Genomic DNA, 26,668 nt, shown 5'->3' with positions numbered 1-26,668 from the left:
AAAAGAAGCAACTATGGACAACACGTCTTGGATAAGCATGATCGGGATATTTAGCATGCGGCCACAAACAACACACCTTAAACAAACATGACCGAGATATCCAACATGCAACCATAGATCACGCTTTAGACAAACATGACAGTGACACGATCCACTAAATTTGAAATTTAGAAATGTAACCATTAGTTTGCAATTTAAAAAATGAGATAAACCCAAGTGGTTTTAATTTGAACTGTTTCTTGAGATCCAACTCGACCGCGGATATAACCGTTTCCCGCGTCCGGTAAGAGCCCTTCTCCTCTCTTTTTGCGACTCTGTTTTTCTTCTTGTTCAAATGGTTTCTGAAAGAATTAGAAACCTGCACTACATTTGATTTTGTTTTAATTTCTCCAACAAATCCTTACAGGTATGAATTAAATTTCCTTTTCCATACTTTTTTCTCAAGCAAAAGAAAATCACGCTTCCGTTCCACGTTTTTTTTCCCCAAATTTCCCCTTCTTAGGGCTTACCGCCCTCTGATCTTACACAAAATCGGAAATCGGAAATCGGAAATCACTCTGCATTATCTTGACTCCACGGTACAGAGATCTTATTTCTGTTGATTCTCTGCGTTTTCTTATCGTTGTAGATGGTGAAGAGAATAAGTGAAGGCAGAATTGCTGCGATGTGGACGGTAGTGACAGAGGCTTTGGTTGCGATGATGCTGATTTTGGTTGTGGAAGGGATGGATACGAACGATGTATACAGTCCTTGTTTGGATGCGAAGATTCAGAGATCAGACGGATTTACTTTTGGCGTAGCGTTTTCGTCGAAAGAATCGTTCTTTCAGGATCATATTCAGTTTTCGCCTTGCGATAAGCGTTTGGCTTTGACATTCAAAGTCGCTCAACTTGCTGTTTTCAGGCCTAAAGTCGACCAGCTCACTTTCCTCACCATCAATAGCACAGCCTTCAATCCGGTACGTCTGTGATTTATATGTTAGTCTCGTAACAAAATGTTCATCCATTACTGTTTTCGTCAATGAAAATTTGCTCCATTGATTTCGTTTTGGATGAAAATATGATGCAGTGCTATAACAAGTCAATCCATGATGGATCAATGGGAGTTCTACCATTTAGAAACAAAATTCCATTGGTCAAATCATGGGTGGGTCACTAACTTTTTGAATCTTTTCCTTGAACAAGAAATAATGGAATAATTGGGTAGATGGGCTTTGTAACGACCCAGATTCACCGCTTGCAGATATTGTCTTCTTTGGACTTTCCTTTTCGGCCTTCCCCTCGGGGCTTTAAAACTCTGCTAGGGGAATGTTTCCACACCCTTATAAATGGTGGTTTGTTCTCCTCCTCCAACCAATGTGAGACATCACAATGCAGTATGAAATTTCGGTTAGGAATAACGACTCTCCACATATTGTCCACTAAGTATAAACTCTCGTGGTTTTGCTTTAGACTATCCAAAAGGCCTCGTACTCAATGGAAATAGTACCTAATGGAAATAGTATCCCTTCCTTATAAACCCATGATCGTCCACTAAATTAACCAATGTGGGACTCTCTCCCAACAATCTCAATAATTCCATGATGATTTTTGCTCGGTTGTAGGCTACGTATGGTGGCTATATGGTGGCATTTGCTGGGCTGAAGTATGCAGCAAGGTCTCTCCCAGTGATGGTTACTGATAACTCTCACACCATTACCAGTTTCACTTTGGTAAGCCCACAAAGGACAGAAAAACAAAAGTGAAAAATCACCATCTTAATGGTAACAAAAGGGTTCTATTCTCCTTGTGTCTGTCTATATTGCTTTCCAGGTTTTTGAATTTCAAAAGGGCACTCTTCAAAATCTGTTCTGGAAGAAATTTGGGTGTGATAAATGCTCTGGGGATTTTTCAACTTGCCTGGATAAACAAGACTGTGCAGTTCCCAGCTCCAAATGTAACTACAATGGCGGTTCAATTGACTGCAATTTAGGCATACAACTAGCATTTTCAGGGACAGACAAGAACCTCCAAGTCCTCAACTCCTGGTTTGAAGTTAACCATCTCAGACGCTTCTCCCTCTATAAACTTTTCTCCGACGTTCGCGGTAAGATCACCAATCCGTTCCAGTGAGAATCTTTTATATCTTCAGCTCTGTAGGCAAGGATCCAAAATGAGTTATGATCTGCACATGTCAAGATGGCTTATTCATAGGAAAGGTTATGTTGTCATTGGTCCATGCTCTGTAACTGTACAATCTTGAAGATTCAATCTATATATATAGAGAGAGTTAAAATGTATTCTGCAGAAATGAGATTACTGACCATTGAAGATGGAAAGGTTTCTACACAAAAGATACAGATCTGAGGGGATATCTTTATCCCTTTTCTATCTAATCACCACCACAAAATCGAATGATCTTGATCAAAGATCGAGTTCTCGTCAAGATCATGTCCTAAAAGAGATTCAGATCCACTGGGATGTCAATCAAAAAACAATTCTCTGATCCCAACTGTTAGAATTCAACTAAACCTTATCTTTCTTCTCCTCCATTCCACCATTGCCATTTACAGCTACTTTTCCTTCTTTCTCATGCCATTCTAGTAAAAATGCTCACTTATCTGACAGAGGAAAGGGAATCGTCACGCTCCGGCGGTTGGTTCGCCAAAGCTTGTGAACTATCTACAGAACCTACACCTTTCTGGTTCAGCGGAGCACCGCGAGTTTGAATGAGATAATGTGCCACAGACTTGAAACCCAAGTTCCGGGCCTGAAAGTAAAATGAAATTAGCTTTTCGTTAACATTACTAATCGATATGATTCCAGAAGACGAAACAATCACTAGTCAAAAACTTTCCTTACAAAAGGTTACATCATTTCTGAACATCTAGAAGAAAAACGTTTGTATTTGTACGTAAAGGCACGAGTACTAACCTTTCTATATATCGCACCGGTAGGCATCCATCCTTTTAATTGTCGACACAAACTGCAGTTGCAAATACCACGACACACTGGGCAGTTCCAATTGGGATTCATGCTCACTTCCATCACATTCTCTCCATATCTATATAAAGATAGAAGTTGCGTACAGATAACTGTTCATATAAATTGCAGAAAAGGGCAAGAAGCCCAATGCATGTTCTCAATAGAACCAAATGAATCCACAGGGAAATACAATATGATTGCAGCATATAAATTCATATCAGGCAGAAGTTTCAAATGGGCATGAATCCAATCCAATCCAAGATCTTAAACAATAAGTTAAATTACCAGAAGAACGTTGTGTATCCTTCAAATCTTTTTTGTATTTATGGTTAAGTTAAATTACCTAAGCTTTCATGTTTGTGTCTATTCGGTCCGAAACTCTAAAATGTTTCCATAGGTCCTTGAACTTCGAGATTTATGTCTATTTGATCCCTAAATATTAAAAAGTATCTAAGAACCAACGAGACACAAAATTGAAAGTTTATAAACCAATCAGACATTTTTAAAGTTCAGAAAGACACTTTTCAAAAGTTCAAGATCAAGTGACTATATTGATTTACCGCGTGTACAAGCAATCTCCACAAAACTGCCCTTGGCCTGATTTACATTTGCTGCAATGCGTATGGTGACCAAGAGTCTTCTGCCTGCAAAGTCATCCCATAGATCGTCTCAACTGATGAGTAATAACGACACTATCGAAAACCAAGTGAAGAACGTAAGAACCATGAGATTTTAGAAAATATAAGAGACAAGAGCCCACTGACGTCTTTTCGACGTACCCATGACCAACGTAGTGAAATAGGAATAAAAACTTCTTAAAAAGTTCTCCTAAATAGGTGGTAAAAATGACATCAGAGCCAGACACCGAATGGTGTGCTAGCGAAGATGTTGGGCCCCTAAAGGGGTGGATTGTGAGATCCCACATCGGTTGGAGAGGGGAATGAAACACCTCTCCCTAACAGATGTGTTTTAAAACCGTGAAGCTGAAGGTGATACGTAACGAGCCAAAGCGGACAATATCTGCTACCAGTGGGTTTGGGTTGTTACAAATACAAATAAACCATATTGAAAAGTAGGAGGGCAAGAGCTTCTATTTACTAGTGTGGAGGAAAGTTTTATTCATTGCTAATCGGTGTAGATCGGTCAAAAACATTTCTTTCTCAAACAACCTTGTGCCTATCTAGGAAAGAAAGGTCTAAACTATCCTCGAGATTGAATACAGATATTATTTGGACCTGAATTAAACGCTTACTATCAACATCATATATACATAACAAAAATGAACTGAATAAACATTGTCTAGTCATTAAAGTATATTCCAAGAAACGAAAGGAAATTAAAAACTTGTATGTATTACCTGCATTGATGACATGACTCTCCATTGATAGGATCGTACATACGCTTCCCGTCTTGATCATATCCATCCACACCAACAGTCCAACTCGACTCGCAATCTCCCAACAACTTGGCATCTTCTTCTGTGTAAACTTCTGGTTGCGAGCCTTCTTTTATGTGAATCTCATTACTTTTAGAACTTCCACTCTTAGTTTTCGGACGGAGCTCCACGTAACTTACTGGAGTCAATGTCTTCAACCTGCAAATCACTATCAGATATTGTCCTATTTGAACTTTCTCTTCCGGGTTTCCCCTCAAACTTTTAAAACACGCCCACTAGGGAGAGGTTTCCACATTCTTATAAGGAATGCTTCGTTCCACTCTCCAACCAATGTGGGATCTCATAGATCACCCTCCTTGGGGGTCCAGTATCCTTGCTGGCACACCGCTCGTCAATGTGAGATCTCACAAATCACCCAAGCGGATTTCCCAACCAATGCGTCCACTAGAAAGAGGTTTCCACATCCTTATAAGGAAGGATTCGTTCCCTTCTCCAACCAATGTATGATCTCGCATCCACAAACTTACCTCTTGGCAAAATGTTAATTTATTGCCAATCATATTCTTTCTCTCAAGTCCAGATCTTCAATGATCTTAGCAATTAAACTCTAGGTTTGTATATTTGATAGCTATGTTCATTGTTACTTGTTCTACCTTGATCCATAGGCTTCTAAGAAAATTAGAGTAATTCTGACTGTACCTCAAAATCTTGTGATAGTGTAAAGACATGCCAAGGAAGGTTCATTTTCATGCAACGAAGTCTAAACATGTTAATGAGCAGATATCACTAGCTTAATAGATATTACATTCATCACTCACTCAACGCAAGGAGCATCGAAAGAACAAAAGCTTCAACACGTGAAGGAAAGAAGAAACAGTACCTCGAAGAGCGCCTCGGGGGCTCGTCGGCGGGGGATCCGTTCGGCGGTTCCTTCTCAGAGGAATTTTTGCGTAACCGCTTCGAAGCGGCGGCGGTGGACTTAAGCTTGAGAGAAAGTTCAACAATGCCAAGTTTCTGCATCCTCTTCAGATTTTCCTTAACCCTTTGATCCCTAAGCTGCTCGTAACCTGGAGCAGTAACCTCAGCCGCGGATCCTTCATCGACGGTCCCATTTCCGGCAACGGCGCCTCCTCCTCCGCGGCTCTTTCTCCGAGAAACCATTGCCGCTCCGTCGCCGAAGAAATGGCGAGAAGATTGTCGTGGGATTGGGGGAATTCTTTAAACAAATTGCCGCCAAGTTATTGGCAGAATCCATTACACAAAATTACCCCTCCATTAATCGCAAATTTATGCTAATAAATAAATAAATATATTTTTGTTTGAGCATTTGAAACTTTTAATAATACCATTAAATTTACAAATAATAATAATAATAATAATAAAATACTAATGATTTTTGGGGGAAAGTATTTTAAACTTTTAATTTTTTTTTATTAAACTCTTAAATTTATTAAAATAAATTTATAACCTCTTTAATTTTTTCTTAAAAAATTTTAAAAGATTATCACATTTCAAAAATACTCGTGAACTTTCAAAACTAATATTAAAAAGTTCAGAGATTATCTATAAAGTGTCGATAGATAAATTTCAATTTCGTTCATATATCGACGATAACAATTTTCTGAACTATTAATTATAAAGACAAAAAAATCTTAATATTACTTTTAAAATTTCAAAAGTATTTTTTAAACATAGTATTAACAATATTTTTGAAATTTTGACAAAAATAATTATGAATACAAGTAGGTAAAAATTAAGGGGTAAGAGACGGTTCAATAAATGAAATGCTTAAGCGTGTAAGGGTTGTTTTCCTTTGAGCGACCATTATACAACTCGAGTCACGAAGATAAGAATGAGTTTTTTTAAAAGTAAAAAATAAAAAATAAACAAAAGCGTGTTTACTTGTTGGCTAAACTACTTTTGTCCATGTCCACAACTGTCATTTCATCAATGCCTAATTAATGTTTCATTGGTCAAACTATGCTTCACTTTTCTTCACCAGTCAAACTATGGAGGTTTGAAAGTCAATTAAATTTTACCAAAATTGCAAAAACAACCCTACAATTTTGGTATTTGTTTTATGATCCTCTATTAGCTACACGGGGATGGAGACAGAGACGAGGATCGCATTCCCCGTCCCTGTCTCCAATTCCGACCTTGCTCTATTCCGCTCTACTTTTTAATAAGTTAGTTTCGTGTTTTAATTATATCTTTTAAAGCATGGAAATTTAAACCATATTAAAATATTTTACATTTTTTAACTAAAATTATATTAAAAATAGAGATTATTCATGAATATTTATATATATATATATATATAATATGAGAAAAAACTAGTAATTGAGTAGAAGGGGTTGATTGCAATTTTAATAAAGTTTAGAGGCGGATTACAATATTCAGCAAAGTTCAGGAGTTAATTGATTAATTTGAAAAGTTAAGGGGTGATTGTAGCAAATGTTATTATTGAGGGGTGGGTTTTGCAATTTTTCTAAAATTATTTTGAAATAAAACCCCAAATCGTACATTTCAAAAACCCAAAAAAGAGAAAAAAAAGAAAAAGAAAAAGAAAATGAAATATTTGAATATTCTCATCTTCTTCCTCTTCCTTTCTTCTACAGTAACCCTAACGCGATCAAATCCGCCTCCGTCTGGCGGCGGTGATGGTAAGCACTTCGTTCTGGTTCACGGAGCTTGCCTTGGTGCCTGGTCGTGGTACAAGCTATCGACGCTGCTGCGCTCGGCCGGCCACCGCGTGACGGCGCTGGACATGGTCGGTGCCGGAATTGATCCGAGGGAGGCGGAGGATCTGAGATCGTTCTCCGAATATGTTCAGCCGTTGACGGATTTCATGGCGAAATTGCCGGCGGAGGAGAAGGTGATCCTGGTCGGGCACAGCCAAGGCGGGCTGTGCATTTCTAAAGCGATGGAGGATTTTCCGGATAAAATTTCTGTGGCTGTTTTCGTCGCCGCCGCCATGCCTGGCCCATCCTTGAACGCTTCATTTCTACTGGAACAGGTATTCTTATTTCAACCGCACCAAATTTAAATATATTTTAAAATGAGTAATAGAATTTTAATATTTTTAAAATATTAACACTTTAAATTGTNAAAAAAAAAAAAAAATATATATATATATATATATATATTAATAATTTTTATTTGTTAGATATTTTTTAGTTTGGGATTCGAGAACGAACTGGCATAGATTCGGTGAAAGTCTTTGAAAATTCAAGAATATTTTTGAGTCAGAATACAAAATTTAGAAGTATTTTTATTAATTTTAGCATTTTTACAGTGTTTTTGAAGAAGAGAGCTAAGACGGGAGAATTTTGAGAAGGTGAGTATAAGGGTATTTTGGTCATTTTTAAATGTCGGGAAAGTCTTTGAAAATTCAAGAATATTTTTGAGTCAGAATACAAAATTTAGAAGTATTTTTATTAATTTTAGCATTTTTACAGTGTTTTTGAAGAAGAGAGCTAAGACGGGAGAATTTTGAGAAGGTGAGTATAAGGGTATTTTGGTCATTTTTAAATGTCAGGAAAAAATTAGGAGTAAATACAAGTTTTTTTTTAGTTTTCATTGGGTATTATTATTAAATGTATTTTCTTATCCTACTAATTTCATTTATTTTTTACTGTCTTTGTAGTTTCGCAAGAGGATAGACTTTGGGCCTGATACCCGTTATACATTCGGTAATGGGCCCAAAAGCCCGCCAACAACTTTGAGATTCGGCCCACTTTTCTCGGCCACTAAACTATTCGATAGAAGTCCCAATCAGGTAACTTTATTTTAATTTTAATGGAAAAAAAAATAAATCAAATTTTATCTCTAATCTTGGTCAATTTTTAATCTAAACTTCCCATTTCATGAAATTACCGTTTAAACTTAGATAAATTTGGCAATCTTTAACCGGTAAGATCCCATGTAGGTTGGAGAAGAGAACAAAGCATTTTTTACGGGTGTAAAAATCTCTCTTTAGTAAATGCGTTTTAAGAATCTTGAGGGAAAATCAAATAAGATAATATTTGCTAATAGTGCACTTGGGTTGTTACAAAATGTATAAGAACCAGACACCAGAGGACGTGCGCTGGGCCCCTCAAGGGGGTGAATTGTGAAATCTTATATCGAGTTGGAGACGGGAACAAAGCATTCCTTGTAAGGTTGTAGAAACCGTTCTTTAGTAGATACGTTTTAGGGGTGAATTGTGAGATCCCCACATCTGTTGGAGACGAGAAATTATTTCTTATAAGGATGTAGAAACCTCTCCCTAGTAGACATGTGAGATCACACATCGGTTGGAGACGAGAACGAAACAGTATAAGGGTATAGTAGAGATCTATCCTTAGTAGACGCCTTTTAAAAAAACTTGATGGAGAAGTGGTGGACTTAGGCTCTATCAGACACAATTAAAATTTCATAAATCTATTAGACATTTTTTCAAAGTTTAGGAACCAAATAAACACAAACATAAACGTTCTAAACAAACTGAACTCATCTAAATAACATTTGGTTTATTATTGAAGGACTTGACATTGGGCAACACATTAATGAGACAAACCCATTTGTTCGTGGGACGACAATGGAGCAAAGATCTTCCTTTGACGACACAAAGGTATGGGTCTGTTAAACGAGTTTTTGTTGTTTCAGAAAAGGATAAGGTTATAAAGAAAAGCTTCCAACATTGGGTGATTAAAAGAAATCCTCCTACCGATGTGGTGGAAATTAGAGGATCCGATCATATGGTGATGATATCTAAGCCATTCGATCTCTTCAACAAACTTTCTCACATTGCTCGACATTATTCTTAACCTATATTTTGTGTGTAATGTAACGTGTTCGAAGTTTAATAATACCGTTGAACTTATAATTATATTTTATATTAATATCATTAATAGTAGCATGCATCTATCTACTTAATGAACTTTTTACGTGGGATATCATTGATTAACCCTAACATAGGGCGACGCTAACCTCCTCAAGCCGACGCCGTTTTCTGTAAATGGGTTTTTTGCTTTTACCTGAAACATAGTTAATAATAATATGATAAATATTTAAATACTTAGTAAGTACTCTATTGTTAGGGTTGGAAAGTGCATTCACGTATAATATGCATTATGACTTGTGGGACCTAATTCTTTTGACGGGTTTATTGGGCACTACTTTTTGTTATGAGTAGGTTTGGATGTATAGTACTTTTCTACACACGATTCATGTATGCACACATGAGCCCGCTAGCCAAACTCGTTAATGTACCCCGTAGGCCTGACCGTGAGCTGGGTGTCACGGTCATGCATGTCCAAGGCGTGTTGTCTATGGCCGCATGACAGATATCCTGGTCTTGCTTGTCTAAGACGTGTTATCTATGGTTACATGCCCGTTCCAAACCCCTTTTACATGCTTTCATCCTAGATAGACCTTTATCATTTCATATTGGGTCAATGTGGGGTGTATGCCCATTCACCAGAATCATGTCTACACCCGCCACAGCTAAAATGCCCCAAAATGTACAATAGGGATATGATTAGTTGTCACTTGTTCTGAACCTAAGTTATATGCTATTTAAGCCGTGGTATTCGTTTCTTTGCTTATAGTCATATAATGTTCATTTCTTGTTGACACGATCTTAGTTATACATGGACTCCCTTGAGCGTGTTGATTTTAACCGAGAAATTGCCACTTTCGTTTACGTTTGTTTTGTTATTTCCTTTATCTAGTAGCTAAGTTGCCTGGTTGGATTCAGTTGGGTGGATCCCTTAAGAAATGAGTTAGCCGTACTTTCTTGTCACGTATTCTCTTATTTATTACGTATGTTTACTATTTAGACAGAATATCATCACCCATTGTTACTAAGAGATAGAAATAGAAATAACTTCCGAAATGAAGGGTACTAAACATGATCGAGAGGGATCTACCGAATAAGATAATTTCCCTTCCAAAATGAGGGAATCGAAAGAATACGTCAATGAATTTAGTATGTAAGCCATCTTAGCTCAGTGGTAGAGCGCGTGGCTTTTAACCACGTGGTCGTGGGTTCGATCCCCACAGATGGCGAAAAATTCTTGACATCATTGTTCTAAATTAAACTACACTAAGTTTACAGTTTAGCATTTTTTACTTTAAATATTATTTATTTATTTAATTTAGCTAAGATATAATTTAATGTTTTAAATATTTTATTATTTATTTATTTAATTTAGCTAAGATATAAAAATATTATTTATTTATTTAATTTAGCTAAGATATAATTTAATGTTTTAAATATTTTATTATTTATTTATTTAATTTAGCTAAGATATAAAAATATTATTTATTTATTTAATTTAGCTAAGATATAATTTAATGTTTTAAATATTTTATTATTTATTTATTTAATTTAGCTAAGATATAAAAATATTATTTATTTATTTAATTTAGCTAAGATATAATTTAATGTTTTAAATATTTTATTATTTATTTATTTAATTTAGCTAAGATATAAAAATATTATTTATTTATTTAATTTAGCTAAGATATAATTTAATGTTTTAAATATTTTATTATTTATTTATTTAATTTAGCTAAGATATAAAAATATTATTTATTTATTTAATTTAGCTAAGATATAATTTAATGTTTTAAATATTTTATTATTTATTTATTTAATTTAGCTAAGATATAATTTAATGTTTTAAATATTTTATCTGTTACTGGGAAATTGGGAGCAATACAACTACAAGACAAACATATAGCCGTTGGAAATTTGAAATTCCTCATTACAGCCGCATAATTTCCTTTAAGACCAAAAAGCCCTTACTAATTTATTTTTGAAAAAAAGGCCGTCACTGAATTCAAATCCCAAAGCCGCGGTCGAGTTTTTGAAATCTTTGATGGAATCCTAGCCGTCCATTACAAAAGTCCTTCTGGAACCCCACTTTTTAGAGCTCAGTTCAAACTTCAAACTGTCCAGCCACAGGACAGGTTCCCAAAATTTGCTCATGGAGAAAAACGGAGATTTCTGCAGATTCTTACAGGCCGAGTTGGAGGTTACTATCTTTCGTCTTAGATCCGTTTGATTCTTCTTCACCTTCTTCGTTTTTGCCCTAGGATCTGCTGGAAAAGCTTCGTGAATCTAGCTGAAAGCAATTTCAGAAGTTCCAACTGTCCCCTGATTTGTTCTACATTTCTTCCTTCAGGTGAATTTCTGGTGTTATTCACTCTCGTTTTGTTTCTTTGTTGATTTTTCTCTGCTATTCCTTTCCAGAATGCTTAGGGACTTCAAGTTTTTGCGTCGGGGTTCTGGTAAGAACGAGGAGCTCGAAAATGTACCGGTGAATCCTAGGGATTCTTCGATTACTCGAATTGGATTGGACTCTTCGCGACCTCCATTGAATTCAATTCAAGAGCCTATTCGGAGTTCAGATCCGGAATCGGAAGTTGGTTTAAAGAGTAGAGTGGAGAGGACTCCCGTTAAGGCCAAGGGGAAGGGCTCGGATCTTGCATTGCCGCTTCGCACGCCGGACAAGTATGGAGGAACTGGGTTTTCGTCGAGGAAGCGATTTGGTTGGGCTCAGAAAAGCGAATCTGGTTCTCTTCCCGACGAGGAGAAGGTTGATTCGGTTACATGTTCAGCACAGCCGAGTCGTGGCGGAGGAGGATGTGGAAATGGGGGTTATTCTAACATTACCACCCCTAGGGTTACGAGGACGGTGGGAAGAGCAACGTCGAGTTATTCCGAAAGCAACTCTACGCAAAGCACTCCGTCTAAAAGTGTTTCTAAACCTCCGAATTCATTATGTCGCAGCAAAATCGATCGAATCAATAACTTATCTGCATTGTATAAAGGGATTCATGCTAACCCCGTACCACCTTCGGTTGTTAACACGGTCGAAGTCCCTCACTTCGACCTTAAAGAAGACCCCTCATTTTGGATGGAACACAATGTACAGGTAATTACATCTGTATTCTTACTAATGAGGCTCTGTATTACTCCATATTCAGCACAATGGAATTTTAAATTAATCTTCGTACAATTCTAGAGAACCCAGATGACTTCGGCTAATACTTAATCAGTACTCCACAAATTTATTGATGCATTTAGCTAGAATTCACTTATAGTTGTTAAATTTTTACAGGTTCTTATACGTGTTCGTCCTCTAAATGACATGGAGAGGAGTAATAATGGTTACAATAGGTGCTTAAAGCAGGAAAGTGCTCAGTCCATCACTTGGATTGGCCAACCAGAAACAAGATTTACGTTTGATCATGTAGCTTGTGAAACAGTTGATCAGGTTTGGTTGGAGAAGAAATCCTGACCGTTCATTTTTTACTCTCTTTGGAGTTTATCTCTCATCCTCTATGTCCTTTTTTGATGATATGTCTCTTCTTTGCAGGAAATGTTGTTCAGGATGGCTGCTCTGCCAATGGTTGAGAACTGCTTGTCAGGCTACAATAGTTGTATGTTCGCCTACGGTCAAGTAAGTTTCATACTTTCTTCACTAATTTCCTAACAGTGCCAGGCATTTCACTTCTATTTGTATCTTGATAATTAACTGATTGTAGCGACCTGCCTAATTTTAGTTGCATGCTCATTGTAGTCAATAATTATATGGATGTTAATAACCAAGTGTTACCTAATTTGTTCACAACATAGAGTGATTTATGGTAGCTGATAAGGCTCATTGTTCTCTCAGGCTTTTAATGTTTTATTGAGTTCTGAGTTTGATTATATGCAGACTGGAAGTGGAAAAACACACACTATGCTTGGTGAGATTGAAGATCTTGAAGTCAAGCCAAGTCCACATCGTGGGATCACTCCACGTATATTTGAGTTCTTATTTGCAAGAATCCATGCTGTAATTTTCACTTTCATTTGATCTCCTTCTATTATGCAGTGGTTTAAAGATAATTTCTGACAATCTTAGCCATTTTCAGGAGGAAGAAATTCGGCGAGATGAGAAACTCAAGTATAATTGCAAATGCTCTTTCTTAGAGATTTATAATGAACAAATAACAGATCTTCTAGATCCTTCATCCACGAATTTACTTGTAAGATTGATTAATGCTATATTTTAGTACACGTGTCATTATGCATTGGTAAATAGTTTTTGACCGTTCTCCTAATTATTTTGTTTTCTCATAGCTGCGGGAAGATGTTAAGAAGGGTGTATATGTAGAAAATCTGTCGGAATTTGAAGTTCGAACTGTTAGTGACATTCTCAGGCTTCTAACTCAGGTTACAGTTTATTCTTCGGCTGTTTCTTTCTTTCAATTCAACTTGACTCGTTTGTTTGTTGATCAAATCATTGTTTGATGCTTTTAGGGGTCTTCAAATAGGAAAGTTGCATCCACAAATATGAATAGGGAAAGCAGTCGCTCACATAGTGTATTTACATGTGTGATTGAAAGTAAGTGGGAAAAAGACTCCTCAACTAACCTACGCTTTGCTAGACTGAATCTCGTTGATCTTGCTGGTTCAGAAAGGTAAGGAATCGACTGAATTTTCGCTAAGAGTTTCAGGCCACAACATGTGCACAAATTCTTCCTTTTTTGGTTTGCTTCTATTCTTATTTCATAAAACCCTGTATTCTGTTTAACAGGCAGAAAACTTCTGGAGCTGAGGGTGAGCGTTTAAAGGAAGCTGCTAATATTAACAAGTCACTGTCTACACTAGGGTATCAATCTATGCCCTTACCTTATGACACTTCATCCATCTTAAATTGGTTTGTTTGCGGCTTGGCCTTTTGAATTAAACGGTGATTATATATTTCAGTCATGTTATAATGGTGTTACTGGATGTGGCACGTGGGAAGCCGAGACACATTCCTTACAGAGATTCAAGGCTAACCTTTCTCCTTCAGGTTGATAATGGTTCTATTCCAAATTCATTCTGCCTTTCTGCTGTTGATGCAGTTTTTGACATAAAAAAAAAATAATAATAATGCAGGACTCTCTTGGTGGAAATTCAAAAACTATGATCATTGCAAACGTTAGCCCTTCTATTTGGTTAGTTACTGAATCTCTATCGATACTGGATTTTGTCGAATACTAATCAAATTTTTGCTCAGGCTACTTTTTCTAGCCCATTATGTTGTAAAGATTTCAGTTTTATTTTTTTTTTACTTCAACTACATCTTTATGTGGCCCTATTTTACACATCTGTTTTCAGGCTCTTGATTGAGGGAGTTTGTTGTGATGATATCTCCTCTTTATATACTAATTCTTTATTAACCATTTTCTTATTCAGTTGTGCAGCTGAAACACTAAACACTCTCAAGTTTGCCCAGCGGGCAAAGCTCATCCAAAACAATGTAAGTTACCCTCATTTAGGAACCACTTAGTTGATGGTATCCTCCAATTTCTTATGACCAATTTGATGTTCATTATGTCACGTCTAGGCAATTGTCAATGAAGATTCAACAGGGGATGTCATTGCACTCCAACGCCAGATACAGCTTCTTAAGGTAATATGACATGCATATGATTAATTTAAATTCATAGATCCAGTTTATACTTAATAATTTGTTTGTGTAACAGGAAGAGCTTGCATACCTCAAACGGCAGAATGTTTCTAGATCTCTGTCATTTGATTCCTTTGTCAAAGATACACCAATGGAACCTGAAGACCATGATACAGAAAATATATGTGATATGGACATTTCACAGGACGATGATTCCTTTGACTCTCAATTAAAAGAAGTGAGACTGTCTACGAAACAGGTATACTTGTCTGCGTTGAATTTGTAATATTGATCAGTTGTATGAATATTTGTACTAATTCTGTTGGAACGAGTGATTTATCTTCATATTTTGCTGTCAACTTCTTTTCTTTCTCCTGAGACTCGTGTTTCTTTTTTGAGTTTTCTGTGGTGGAATGTTATGAAAATTTTCCTGTCGGTTTCTAACAATCTTGGCTGAAATGGAATAATAAAATAAAAAACAGTTAAAATCTTTGGAGATAACACTTGCTGGTGCCTTGAGGAGGGAAAAAATGGCAGAAGCATCCATCAAGCAACTTGAAGCTGAAATTGAACAGCTGAACCGTTTGGTAGCTCTCTTCTTTTTATTCCTTATTCTGGAATTCCTTTTTTTTTAGGTAATATTTATCTTCTAAACTGCTTCTCAGGTCCGTCAAAGAGAGGAGGATACAAGGAGTGCTAAACTGATGCTCAAATTTCGAGAGGACAAAATTCAGAGAATGGAGTCACTTCTTGGTGGTTCAATTCCAGCAGAAACTTATCTTCTTAATGAGAATAGAGGTCTATCTGAGGAGATTCAGGTACTTCGAGCCAAAATGGATCGAAATCCTGAAGTTACTCGCTTTGCCGTAGAGAACATTAGGCTTTTGGATCAGCTTAGAAGGTAATATTGCTCTTGTTTCTTTTTCCTTCATTTTTCTTTTTTGTTTTTGGAGACTTCATTATTTAATCTTCAATAGATTTCAAGAATTCTATGAAGAGGGGGAGAGAGAAGTACTTATGGGCGAAGTATCCAAATTACGTGATCAGGTACTTTTAAAAGTTGAAGAAGTTGTCCACATATTGCTTTCTTATGGAAGTTGTTTTGATTTTCGTTTGAAGAGCCTATAACTTTCTTCTTTTAATGATAATGATTAAAAAAAAAAAAAAAAACAGCTGCTTCAATTTCTCTCTGGGAATTCAGAACAGCAAGATAATTCAAAACCCACCATGCAACCTCAGGTCAGTACTTCTTGACTGGTGAAGATTTTCATTCCAGAAACATGACCATATGAATAGTGTGATAGAATGGGAAGGAAAATGACGAAGTATTTTCTTCCTAGATCTTTCATAATTTTTGTATACTTTTTCGCTTTGAGGGGAACCCATATGTAGAACGCTTGATAAAATTTATTACAAGCTTACTTTTTTCTTCTCTATCTGCCAAAAGAATATAAAACCATCACCTTCAGATGAAAGGATGTTGTGTAGGGCTGTTAGGGTGTATTTTTTAAAAAACTGTCTGAAAAGACACCATTTTTCTTCGCTTACATTTATTGTTACTCCATATAAAACTTTAAAATTAAGTTATTTAACAATTAATGAATATATGTACACAAAATATAAACACCGACGTATATCTTCATTTTTTGTTATTTTTCCTTAAAAATGTTTCTACAAATTATCTTTCCAAAACATAAAAAAGAAACCTTAAAAAAAAAAGAATGGTTTTTATACACGAACAACCTTATAGTTTCATCACTTTCTTGAATCCATGTTTTCTTCGTGTTCTTGGTATTACTGAATATGAGACTAAATTTTGTCTGTTTACAGTTGAAGAAAGCACTTGATGAGCTAGAGGAAACCAAGTGCAGTCTAGAATCTTGCCTAGAGGAAAATAAAAAACTTAGCTGGTGAGTACATTTCTTATTTCTTTCTGAAGTTTTTAGCAAGGCTTTTAGATGGCCTAATTTCAAATATAACATAAAATGATTTGCGTACTTGCAAATTGCAAAAATAGCAAATCCAAGAAAGATATTAAAATGATGGCAAAAAAGATAACAGTAACAATTTAATCCATGATTACTTTTAAAAATGAATTGACTAATTTTATCAAGTTAATTAGTAATTAAAAAGAATACTGGGAAAAGATACTAACCTATGTCAATTAATAATTACTATAATAATTCTAATTAATATTTAAGTCAGTTGTCAATTATCTACATTAATTGTTATAGTTAAAAGTTAAAAATTCATTGATTACTATTATTAATGAATTGGTCGTTGTTAATGATTTTTTTTATTTATTAAAAAACCTTATTTGCAATTGCTTCTGTAAAATGCACATTTTACATACTAGAAAAGCAATTTATCCAATAAAGTTTCTCTTTCTTAATCTTGCAAAATGAGACCTTTAGTGAGTTATTGATTGATTTGAGAAGTAATTTGTTCATGCTATACAGGGAGGTAGACCGATTGCAGTCAATGCTGAGTACTTTAAAATCTGATCAGCGTCAAGATCATAGTATCTATACCATTCAGGTATTTTGTTTTAAAGTAAATTTGTATAAGCAATACTACTGGAATGACGATAAGAAATTTGATAGTCTTGAAAAAAATTGTTATGCACCTAATTATTGAATAGTATGTACGCTGGAATATTACTGTCGTCCTACAAAGGCCAAAAGTATTTATTATTTTCTTGATGCGAATTTCCAGGAATCATTTAAAAGTGATTTGGAAGATTTGGTGCCAAAGACAATCGATATGGAGCTGACTGCGGGGAATGACAATTCCTTACTGGAGAAACATGATGAAGAAATTCTCAATTTGAAGATGGAATTGGATGTACTTAAAATCATTCTCAACGAAGTAATGCTGTCTCACAGAGAAGTTGATGACAGAGTCGTATGCTTGAACAACGATCTTCAGCTTGCAGAAAAAGATCTTCAGCATATGAGTGAACAGTGTGAAGCTGTAAACCGGGAATCAGAAGAAGCAAAATCCATTATAGAAGCGCTTGAGTCGCAGCAAGTTCTCTCAATCAATGAGATTGAGGAACTGAGGAATAACAACTGTCAAAATTTGCAGCTTCTGAGTGAACGGGAACAAGAAATCATGTGTTTGAAAAAATGCCTTTCTCTGAAGGAGTTACATGACAAGTCACCTGAATCACCTTCAATCCATTCAAGATTTGATGAATCTCGACTGCGAACAAGAATGAACAGGATGCAAGTTTCTCTTGAAAAGGCCAAGAGATTGAATGCTTTATGCCAATTGGATCGTGAATGTCAAGCTTCAAATGATAAAGAAATTGATGAAGTCCGCAGGCAAGCTGAAGCTGAAACTGCTGAGGTGATTGTCTGTATGCAGGAAGAGCTAGCAATACTTCAGCAACAAGTCCAAGATAGTTATTTGAAAGAAATAGAGATGAAAAAAGATGTTAACTCTCTGGAAGCTGAAGTGAAAAATCTGCAGGATGAACTCCAGCTTATGACTGATAATAATGAAAGTTTAAGTGAAATACTTGGGAAAAAGGACCAGGAGCTTTCAATCTTGGCTGAAGAATGGGAATTGCTGACGAGTGAGATGGAGGAAATCCTTGCTGATGGATATGTAGCACTTATGGATGCGTCTAATCACCTTGATGACATATCTTCTTCCTTTCCAGAGAAAAGGATTTGGATTTCTGAACAAGTGAGTAGAATGATAAGAATCTTATCTGAGAAGGACTTGTTAATTGAAGAACTCAGAAGGTGTTTGGAGGATGCAAATAATAAAAGAATTGACATGGAGAGCATGCTTAAATCTCTTAGAGGAGCAGCATTAGCTATTACAGAAGCTCATCAAATGGAGTGCAAGGAGAAAGATGAGGAGATCCTTCATCTGACATCCCAGATTAAAGAAAAGGCTACAAGTATTGCAGAAATGGAAGACACCATCAAATTGGCAGAAGAACGTATTAGAAAAACATCAGTTTGTGCTACAATTGGTTTTATTCTTGTTAATAGATTATCAGAGCTGAACCATTCTCATTCTGATGCCTTGAAAGGTAAGAATATCCAGTTAAAAGAATCAGTAGAATCAAACTTGAGGAAAGATGCCCATGTTGAGCACCAAGCCACTTTAATCAAAGCAGCAGAGGAACAGATAGTGCATCTAAGGGAGCAACTAGCAGAATCAAGGGGAACTTGTGCTACACTAGGAAAGCAACTTACTGAGGAACAAGAATATCGTCATTCTATGCAAGTAAAGCTTGACGAATTTGAGAATGATAAAATTTTGACAATTGAGAAGCTAGCTGAGCTGAAAACTGATGTTTCTACTCTAAGGTCGTGCATGAGCTCAAATATGGGAGAGCAGCATATCGATACTGAGGAACAGAAATCAGAGGATATATTTTCGTCTTTGGGTGAGAGGGAAGAAAGATGGGTAAGCTAAAATTTTGCTTTCTGATTGACAAGCTAGATCTTGAGGTTAGTTGCATGCATGTATGATGTTTAACTATGACTGAAGGTTGACTTCCTAATTACCAAATGTGAAATATGTTGCAGACAGGTGCAAACACACATCAAGAAAGCAACATAGATCAGGATGAAGGCCAAACAGCTGAAGTATTTGATCGTTCTCTTAAAGTGGGAAAAAAAGTACATGGCTTTACATGTAGTGAGAAAAACATAGAATCTCAAACCTTCAATAGTATTTCTGATAGAGATATTACCATCACACTTCTGAAGAAAGAAATAGAATCTGCACTAAGAAGCTTGGGAGTGGTACAAGCCCAGATGGTCAAGCTTCAAAATGAAAAGAAAGAGATGTTGATCAATGAAAAACAGAACCAGCAGAACTTACAGTGTTTAATGAATCAAGTACTTATGCTGCAAGAAACCATAGAAAAGTTTGAAAAGCAATCTGAGAATGTGATGGAAGCTTTCAATCACAGGTCAAAAGCATTTGAACAGAATGTGTTTGAAGCCAGTTCTCATTGGTGCCAAACAAAAGAGGTTAAGCAAACTATCTCCTTAACTATTTTTTTTTTACACGTTTAAACTATATTTCTGATTTTCTACGAATTCCTAATTCCGATTGTTTATTTAGAATTGTTATCTAAGTAGCTGTTATCTCTTATTTCAACAGTCTAGTTTTAATTTATCCTTAGCCTGCAGCTTATTTCATATTAAGAATTTTTTTCTTACTCCTTTACCGTATAAGAAATGATGTCCCAGAAACAGCAGTGTCAGACTAGAATATTATATGTATATGGACCCAATGTTGTCGTTACCTTTTAGAAATCTGATATGTCTACCTTTGTATTTGTGAGTGTTCCCATTTTTAACCAGTGAAGTTGTATAGTGTATCATCATCTCAAATTAAGCAAAGCATTTGTAGAATTCAAACTACGAAACAGACTGATTTTTATAGATATGTTTGCAGCTAGTTACCATCATCTTCTAAACTATCATTTCACGTGTTACAGTTACTTGAACGTGAAGTTGGGGAAGCAAAGGTAACAGCAATCTACAAGGCTGCAGAGGCATCTTGCATTCTGGCTAAATTTGAAGAAGCCCAAGAAACCATAAAGGAAGCAGATATTATGATTAATGAGCTCATGATAGCAAATGAGACGTTAAAGCTTGAAATAGAAAGGCTAAGGGAAAAGGAAAAGTTGCAAATCACCGAGCAGGAACTTTTGATGAAAGAGGTTACAAGCTTGCAACATGGTAATATGTTAACGTGTCAGCAATTCCAAACTCTAGAAAAACATCTACACTCAAATTTAATAGATATAGATGTTTCCGTTGCGGAACTGGAGGATACCATTGCGGAAGTCCAGACTACTGTCAACAGCAGTTTCATGTCTTTGGAATCTGAGATCCAGTCAATGAAGTCTTTACAACTGGACTCAACCAAGTTTGTCCGTTCATGTTTTGAGAATATATGGTCTGAGATAATTGGGAAGGATTGTGCTATATCCGTACTGCACCTCTGTCACATGGGCATATTATTGGAAACTGTGATGGGGTTAAATGCTGAGAATGGTTTGCTTCAGCATGGGCTGTGTGAATCAGATGCTGCAGTAGCTGGTTTAAGGGAGCAAAACCTCAAGTCAAAAAGAGAGCTTGATATGTGTAAAATTCTGAAAGGAAAATTACTATCTGACCTCAAGAACAGTTTTCATCGCATCCAAAAGAAAGATGAGGAAGCGGGAGAAATGAGTTCAAAGCTAAATTCATTTGAGAAAAAGATATCAGACCTACAAATACAAGAGGAACAAATGTTAGAACGGTCAAATTACATGGGACATCAGCTTGTTGTTTTGATGAAGGAGTTGGACGACAGTAATAAAAATTTAATTTCATCACTTTTGGATCAAGAGCTATGGCTGAAGAAAAAGGAAAATTTCCTCGAGTCTCAAACTGATTTTTTTGTTACAAGTTTATGCTTGAGAGATTTAGAGTCAAGTATTTTAGAAGCAGAAATAGAAAAGATGGCTCTCCAGAAGTCTATTGCTGATAGCGAGCATATAAATTGTCTAGCATTTTTGGAGGTTTTAAAGGAAAGGGCAGTTATTTTCAAGGTTGGTGAAGAGTTGAATGAACAACTCTTACTAGACAAAGAAGCTGAAGTTGTACTTCTACAAAAGGAAGTTCAAGAAGCACAGGTTGAGCGGAAACATTTATTGTCAAAACTGAATGAAAGCAATTTGAGCGTGAGGAAGATGGATGAAATGAACAAAATTCTTGAACGAGAAGTTCAGCTGCTAAAAGAAGCCAGTGGTTCAAATGATGTATTGAAAATTGAATTGGATGATGTTAGGAGGAAATATCAAGCACTTGAAGCTGAATGTGATAGATTACTGAAGGATTCGCAAACGAAAGAAAATTTATTGGGAGATTCTTTCAGTCAAATACATGCCCTAGATCAGAAAATTCAGAATTTAAATACTGATCTCGAAGAGAAAAATATTGAATTCCTGGAGCTGCAATTTTTCCAGCTTACACTTGCAGAGACATTGTGCTCAAAAAGGCAAGATTTTGAAATTTTTGTTAACCATGTAAATTCACTAAATGAGGAGAATGTTTCTTTCAGAAACAAACTTCAATATTATGAGGAAAATATGCATGCAGTTCTCAGGATTATGAGTATGAACGTTGCAAAATGTGTTGATTCAATGGACATGTTAGATGTTGACTGTACCAGAGTAGTAGAAGCGTTGAATGCAGGTTGTCCAGTAGAGGATAAGATATACCATGAGATGCAGGAAAATGTGGGGAAGGTATCAAAATTTCTGGAAGAGTTTGAATACCTGGAGTTGAGAACTAAGGAAGTGGAATCAGAGAATTTGAATCTTCAAACTGAGTTAATAAGGAAGGACGAAGTTCTTGCCGGACTTCTCTTTGATCTTAGCTTGCTGCAGGAATCCGCTTCTAAAAATAAGGACAAAAAAGATGAACTAGATGAGATGGTAGCTTCAAGGGAGGCTTTAGATAATGAGCTTGCAGAAAAGTCAGCTGAACTTGATAAGGCCATTGCTCATACCCATAGACTAGAAGCTCAATTGCAGGATAAAATGGACATGATCCATGATCTGGAGCTCAATTTATCAAAAGAAGGTGATTCTAAAAAGTTAATGTTCAGTGAAAATTTGGAGCTGAAAACTCGAATTGAAAATGTTCTATTAGAAAAAAGTTCAATTGAGGAGGAGTTGTCAGAAAAGAAGAAGGTAACTGAAGACTTGGAAATGGAACTGTTACGAGTGGGCAATCAACTCGGCCAAATGAACGATTTGATTGAATTTTTGAGAAGTAATTTGAATGAGCTGACAAGTGAAAGAGATCAGCTACAAATGGAGGTGCGTAGTGTGAAGGAAAATCTAGGAACCTTAGAAGCACTAGCTGAAGAAAATGAGGCGAATCTGATGAAAGCTCAACAGGTATGTTCCATAAATAAGCCACTAAATGGTATGTTAGGACATAGATTTCCTTTATCATGATTTTATCCTAATATATTCATGAATTTCAGATAGCTGAGTCACAAAAGATCTATGCTGAAGAGAAGGAGGCTGAAGTGCAACTCTTGGAGAGGTCTGTGGAAGAGCTCGAGTTTACCATAAATGTACTGGAAAATAAGGTGAAGTAGAGTGGCTAGATTGCGTTACTTGAGAAATATTTTCGACAGTTTTCTGTCATTCAACTAAATAAACTGATGTCCGAACCCCTTTGTAGGTTGACATTGTAAAGGAAGATGCTGAACAGCAAAGGTTACAACGAGAAGAGCTCGAATTAGAGCTTCATGGAGTGAAAAACCAAATGCAGAATTTTAGAAATGCAGATGCTGACTTGAAAAGGTATAATACCAACTCACTCATTCCATTTTCTCCACTGGTTTGTACATGTCTGTAAAAAATAATGTTAGACATTAATGTTTTTTCTCCTTGTACCTTTAGGCATGTAAACGAAATAGAGAAAAGCCATGCAGAAGCGTGTCGACACATACAAATTCTTGAAGAAAATGTAAAAGAAAAAATTGCCGAGGTGAAGTTTATCGTTGCATCCTCATATCATACAAATTATGTCTTCTATAACTGAAATATTTTCATATGATTTTGAGCCAAAATTGGCTTTAATCTAGAGTAGTATTTCACTTTCGATTTGTTTCAACAGATTGGTCAACTTAAAGCCCATATTTCTGAGCTAAACATGCATGCAGAAGCACAGGCTAACGAGTATAAGCAAAAGGTAACCAAAATTAAGTTTCATTCTGGCTCAAACAGTTTTTTCTTTGTCTCTAACTTCACAACTCACAAATCCTTATAGTTCAAATCCTTGGAAGCGATGGCTGAACAAGTCAGACCTGAAGGGAATTCCACACATGTCAATAATTCTTCTTCAAACAAGATGGACAAGGGAGCAGTAAGGCCACGGGGATCTGGTTCACCTTTTAAATGCATTGGATTGGGCTTGGCACAACAAATGAAATCTGAGAAGTATGAAGAGCTCTCTGCTGCAAGGAATCGCATTGAGGAGCTCGAATCTTTGGCAGTTAGCAGACAAAAAGAGGTATTTGCCCATCTTTGCAAATCCATACACCTATAACATTTTAAATTAATGGACATCAGAATTTTCTTATCCAAAATTATTGATTTTTTGGGTGTTCGTCAGATATTCTCACTGAATGCAAGACTAGCTGCTGCTGAGAGTATGACGCATGATGTCATCCGAGACTTGCTAGGTGTCAAGCTTGATATGACCACTTGCATGGTACTTTATGCAACCTTCTTCGTTATTTATTAGTCATAGTCATTTATCTGATGGAGCATCCAAGAAACTCTTGAAGTTCTTGTTAATGGAACTTTAGCATTATAGTCTGAGAAAGATTTCTTATCACGTGCTGTTTAATATTACTAGTCACTGTTCGATGATAATCATCAGCTGCAGAAGACATCAGAGAGTTCCCATTTTAACATTGTTGAATCCCAAGAAAAGGTAATCCTAGTTTATACAATGTTGATTGAAACTTGGTTGTATATTGGAGTTCGTTTATAATCTTAGATATCTTTCAGGAGAAGGTCATAAAACTGAAGAAACAGCTCAGTGAGTTTGTTGAGGAGCGTCGTGGGTGAGCTTATTTAATTACAAGTATTTTCAATTTTCAAACTTGTTTAACTATTTCAATCGTATCTAAGTTTCTTCCTTCTTCAGATGGTTGGAGGAGATTGATAGAAAACAAGCTGAAATGCTAGCCTTACAAGTTGCTTTGGAAAAACTTCGCCACAAAGATCAGTTACTCAAGACTGAGAACGAAATGTTGAAGGTTTGAATGCTGAAATTTTTTTTTATCTCTTTGATTTTCCTCTTCAAACTTTCCTATAATTTCATTTTCCTTACAGGGTAGTCCGACATTATCTTTTACCGATATATGTTTTTTTTTTATCTGATTTGCCTTTTTGTTTCTGCATAGTCGGAGAACTATAATCACAAGCAGAAAGTAATGGAACTTGAAGGAGAACTTAAGAAATTGTCTGGTCAACAAAATCTCCAGCAGCGCATTCATCACCATGCCAAAATCAAGGTAAGAATCAAGATAACTTCATGCTTATTACTTCAATTTTGCCAAACTATCTCTTGTTAGCAGTTGCCAGTAGTCTCCATCCATTCCGTTCCAAGTAGTGTAATGGCCCAAGCCCACCGGTAGCAGATATTGTCCTCTTTGAGCTTTTCCTTTCGAGCTTCACTTCAAGGTTTTTTTAAAACGTGTCTGTTAAGGAGAGGTTTCCACACCCTTGTAAAGAATGTTTTGGTCTTCTCCCCAATCGATGTGAGATCTCACAATCCACCCCCCTTCGGGGCCCAGTGTTCTCACTGTCACTCGTTCCCTTCTCCAATCGATGTGGGACCTCCCAATCCACCCCCTTCAGGGCCCAGCGTTCTTGCTGGCACACTGCCTTGTGCCCACCCCCTTCGAGGCTTAGCCTCCTCACTGGCACATCACCGGTATCTAGCATTGATACCATTTGTAACAGTCTACCCCCCTTCGAGGCTTAGCCTCCTCACTGGCACATCACCGGTATCTAGCATTGATACCATTTGTAACAGTCTATCACTAGCATATATTGTCCTCTTTGAGCTTTCCCTTTCGGGTTTCCCCTCAAGATTTTTTTAAAAACGCATCTGCTAGGAAGAGGTTTCCACACCCTTATAAAGAATGTTTCGTTCTCCTCCCCAACCAATTTAGGATCTCACGTAATCTTTCCTTATTTTTCTTTGCCCTTTTATCCCAACAGGAAGAAAATAACATTCTAAGAGAACAAAATGGAGACCTAAGTGCTAAGCTGCATCGAACCGAGATTCTTCTATCCCGTGTAAAAGAAGAACTTGCTTATTTCCGCACCTCCATTGGGAAGACTCCAGACATTGATTTTGACGAGGAGCAACGACTAAACATCAAGTTAAAGGTTAGTATTCTGCAAACAGAACATGATGACTTGAAACCAATCTTCATTATCTAACAAAGACATTATAGGAAACCGAGGAAGAGAAGGTCCAACTAGCTCGGAAGCTATTAAATCTATGCACCAGTGTTTTAAAAGTAAGTATTAACCTCAAGAAATGCTAAAGAAAAACAAAACTCATAGTAGAAAACTTATACATACTTCTTTTAACTTGCAGGCAGCTGGAGTAACAAAACCTTCAGCTGATATATGCCCCTCCGTGGCTGAGGAGGCACTAGATCAACTAATGATCAGAATTTCTTCAGTAGAAAGAGAGCTCCAGGATTTCAAATTCAAGGTATGTGTTCTTATACATATGTTAGTAAATTTCATTATTCCGGTGGAGTTGTTCGATAAGGAATTGAAACTGAAAGCCATACGGTTTGTGTTCTTATACAGAACAAAATTGCGAACGAAAGAATTAGATTATCCGAACTCATACCGCAACCTTCACCAAGAAGTTCAAAGACTGAAGATAATTGTCAGTCTCCTCTAAGGCTGCTTCAAACTTCATATTTTTCTGCTTTAGATCGATGAGGCGAGGCCCATACAGAAAAGGGTTTTTGAGGTGATTTTCTTTTTGGCTATTCAATTTATTTGTTTACTTTCCAGGAAATTGTAATTAGCCATTTGCCAGAATATCTGTATGAATTGGTTGAGCTGTCTATCACTTGTTGACAGTGTAAATATTACTGTTAATTATAATTAAATAGTAAAGTTTGTTTCAGAAAATTGTGTTTGTTTTTCTATCATCTCTATCTCGAGTTTTATTTTTCTCAAAAAAGATATTTGAATCCTTAGTTTAAACAAGTTTTTAGCTAATCATACCTCCAAGTTTCCGTTAAAGTTGGTTGAAACAACTGTTCGAGTGGGTTAAGTGACTTAA

At 36.3% G+C, this 26,668-nt stretch overlaps 4 protein-coding genes and 1 non-coding gene across 5 annotated transcripts; 4 read left to right on the top strand and 1 right to left on the bottom strand.

Moving 5' to 3' along the window:
• The first annotated feature begins 232 nt into the window (after positions 1–232).
• On the top strand, positions 233–2,278 carry LOC111794707. Its single transcript, XM_023676821.1, has 4 exons — positions 233–283; positions 629–958; positions 1,604–1,711; positions 1,812–2,278. Exons 2-4 carry the CDS (start codon positions 629–631, stop codon positions 2,109–2,111), a joined length of 738 nt encoding a protein of 245 aa, XP_023532589.1. The 5' UTR covers positions 233–283; the 3' UTR covers positions 2,112–2,278.
• Positions 2,273–5,596, bottom strand: LOC111794706 (cell division cycle-associated 7-like protein). The gene is made up of 5 exons (XM_023676819.1): positions 5,240–5,596; positions 4,321–4,557; positions 3,524–3,607; positions 2,913–3,042; positions 2,273–2,748 (listed from the first exon to the last, which is right to left on the bottom strand). Exons 1-5 carry the CDS (start codon positions 5,518–5,520, stop codon positions 2,596–2,598), a joined length of 885 nt encoding a protein of 294 aa, XP_023532587.1. The 5' UTR covers positions 5,521–5,596; the 3' UTR covers positions 2,273–2,595.
• A 1,307-nt stretch (positions 5,597–6,903) lies between these two features.
• On the top strand, positions 6,904–9,247 carry LOC111795708 (salicylic acid-binding protein 2-like). Its single transcript, XM_023678268.1, has 3 exons — positions 6,904–7,375; positions 8,006–8,137; positions 8,883–9,247. The coding sequence occupies exons 1-3, from the start codon at positions 6,929–6,931 to the stop codon at positions 9,165–9,167; spliced, it is 864 nt and encodes a 287-aa protein (XP_023534036.1). The 5' UTR covers positions 6,904–6,928; the 3' UTR covers positions 9,168–9,247.
• Positions 9,248–10,338: 1,091 nt separating this feature from the next.
• TRNAK-UUU lies at positions 10,339–10,410 on the top strand. Its single transcript has one exon. It is a non-coding gene; the product is annotated as a tRNA-Lys (tRNA).
• Positions 10,411–11,298: 888 nt separating this feature from the next.
• Positions 11,299–26,514, top strand: LOC111795614 (kinesin-like protein KIN-12D). Its single transcript, XM_023678141.1, has 37 exons — positions 11,299–11,531; positions 11,600–12,284; positions 12,471–12,626; positions 12,729–12,812; positions 13,071–13,190; positions 13,270–13,383; positions 13,478–13,570; positions 13,658–13,818; positions 13,935–14,009; positions 14,108–14,195; positions 14,282–14,340; positions 14,582–14,645; positions 14,733–14,798; positions 14,872–15,054; positions 15,278–15,382; positions 15,461–15,696; positions 15,773–15,842; positions 15,969–16,034; positions 16,626–16,705; positions 17,255–17,333; positions 17,511–19,223; positions 19,346–19,795; positions 20,269–22,725; positions 22,815–22,922; positions 23,018–23,139; positions 23,239–23,326; positions 23,456–23,530; positions 23,609–23,851; positions 23,954–24,052; positions 24,200–24,277; positions 24,355–24,410; positions 24,494–24,605; positions 24,753–24,863; positions 25,576–25,746; positions 25,815–25,880; positions 25,961–26,080; positions 26,182–26,514. Exons 2-37 carry the CDS (start codon positions 11,601–11,603, stop codon positions 26,317–26,319), a joined length of 8,790 nt encoding a protein of 2,929 aa, XP_023533909.1. The 5' UTR covers positions 11,299–11,531; position 11,600; the 3' UTR covers positions 26,320–26,514.
• The last annotated feature ends 154 nt before the right edge of the window (positions 26,515–26,668 follow it).

Source organism: Cucurbita pepo, chromosome LG05 (genome assembly GCF_002806865.2).
Source record: "Cucurbita pepo subsp. pepo cultivar mu-cu-16 chromosome LG05, ASM280686v2, whole genome shotgun sequence".
Taxonomy (NCBI): Eukaryota; Viridiplantae; Streptophyta; class Magnoliopsida; order Cucurbitales; family Cucurbitaceae; genus Cucurbita; species Cucurbita pepo.
Note: the sequence above shows the minus strand (reverse complement) of the source record. Positions and strands in the feature narration are given on the sequence as shown.

Bases quoted from the DNA above. Each gene is read 5' to 3' on its own strand.
- LOC111794707 (XM_023676821.1), top strand. From the start codon at position 629: ATGGTGAAGAGAATAAGTGAAGGCAGAATTGCTGCGATGTGGACGGTA. The intron at 959-1,603 runs GTACGTCTGTGA...GCTCGGTTGTAG, and splicing joins ATAGCACAGCCTTCAATCCG to GCTACGTATGGTGGCTATAT. The intron at 1,712-1,811 runs GTAAGCCCACAA...ATTGCTTTCCAG, and splicing joins CCATTACCAGTTTCACTTTG to GTTTTTGAATTTCAAAAGGG.
- LOC111794706 (XM_023676819.1), bottom strand. From the start codon at position 5,520: ATGGTTTCTCGGAGAAAGAGCCGCGGAGGAGGAGGCGCCGTTGCCGGA. The intron at 4,558-5,239 runs GTACTGTTTCTT...AGTGATTTGCAG, and splicing joins CCCCCGAGGCGCTCTTCGAG to GTTGAAGACATTGACTCCAG. The intron at 3,043-3,523 runs GTAAATCAATAT...ATCTTTATATAG, and splicing joins GGAGATTGCTTGTACACGCG to ATATGGAGAGAATGTGATGG.
- LOC111795708 (XM_023678268.1), top strand. From the start codon at position 6,929: ATGAAATATTTGAATATTCTCATCTTCTTCCTCTTCCTTTCTTCTACA. The intron at 7,376-8,005 runs GTATTCTTATTT...CTGTCTTTGTAG, and splicing joins CTTCATTTCTACTGGAACAG to TTTCGCAAGAGGATAGACTT. The intron at 8,138-8,882 runs GTAACTTTATTT...TTATTATTGAAG, and splicing joins TCGATAGAAGTCCCAATCAG to GACTTGACATTGGGCAACAC.
- LOC111795614 (XM_023678141.1), top strand. From the start codon at position 11,601: ATGCTTAGGGACTTCAAGTTTTTGCGTCGGGGTTCTGGTAAGAACGAG. The intron at 15,055-15,277 runs GTATACTTGTCT...AATAAAAAACAG, and splicing joins TGAGACTGTCTACGAAACAG to TTAAAATCTTTGGAGATAAC. The intron at 17,334-17,510 runs GTATTTTGTTTT...GCGAATTTCCAG, and splicing joins ATAGTATCTATACCATTCAG to GAATCATTTAAAAGTGATTT.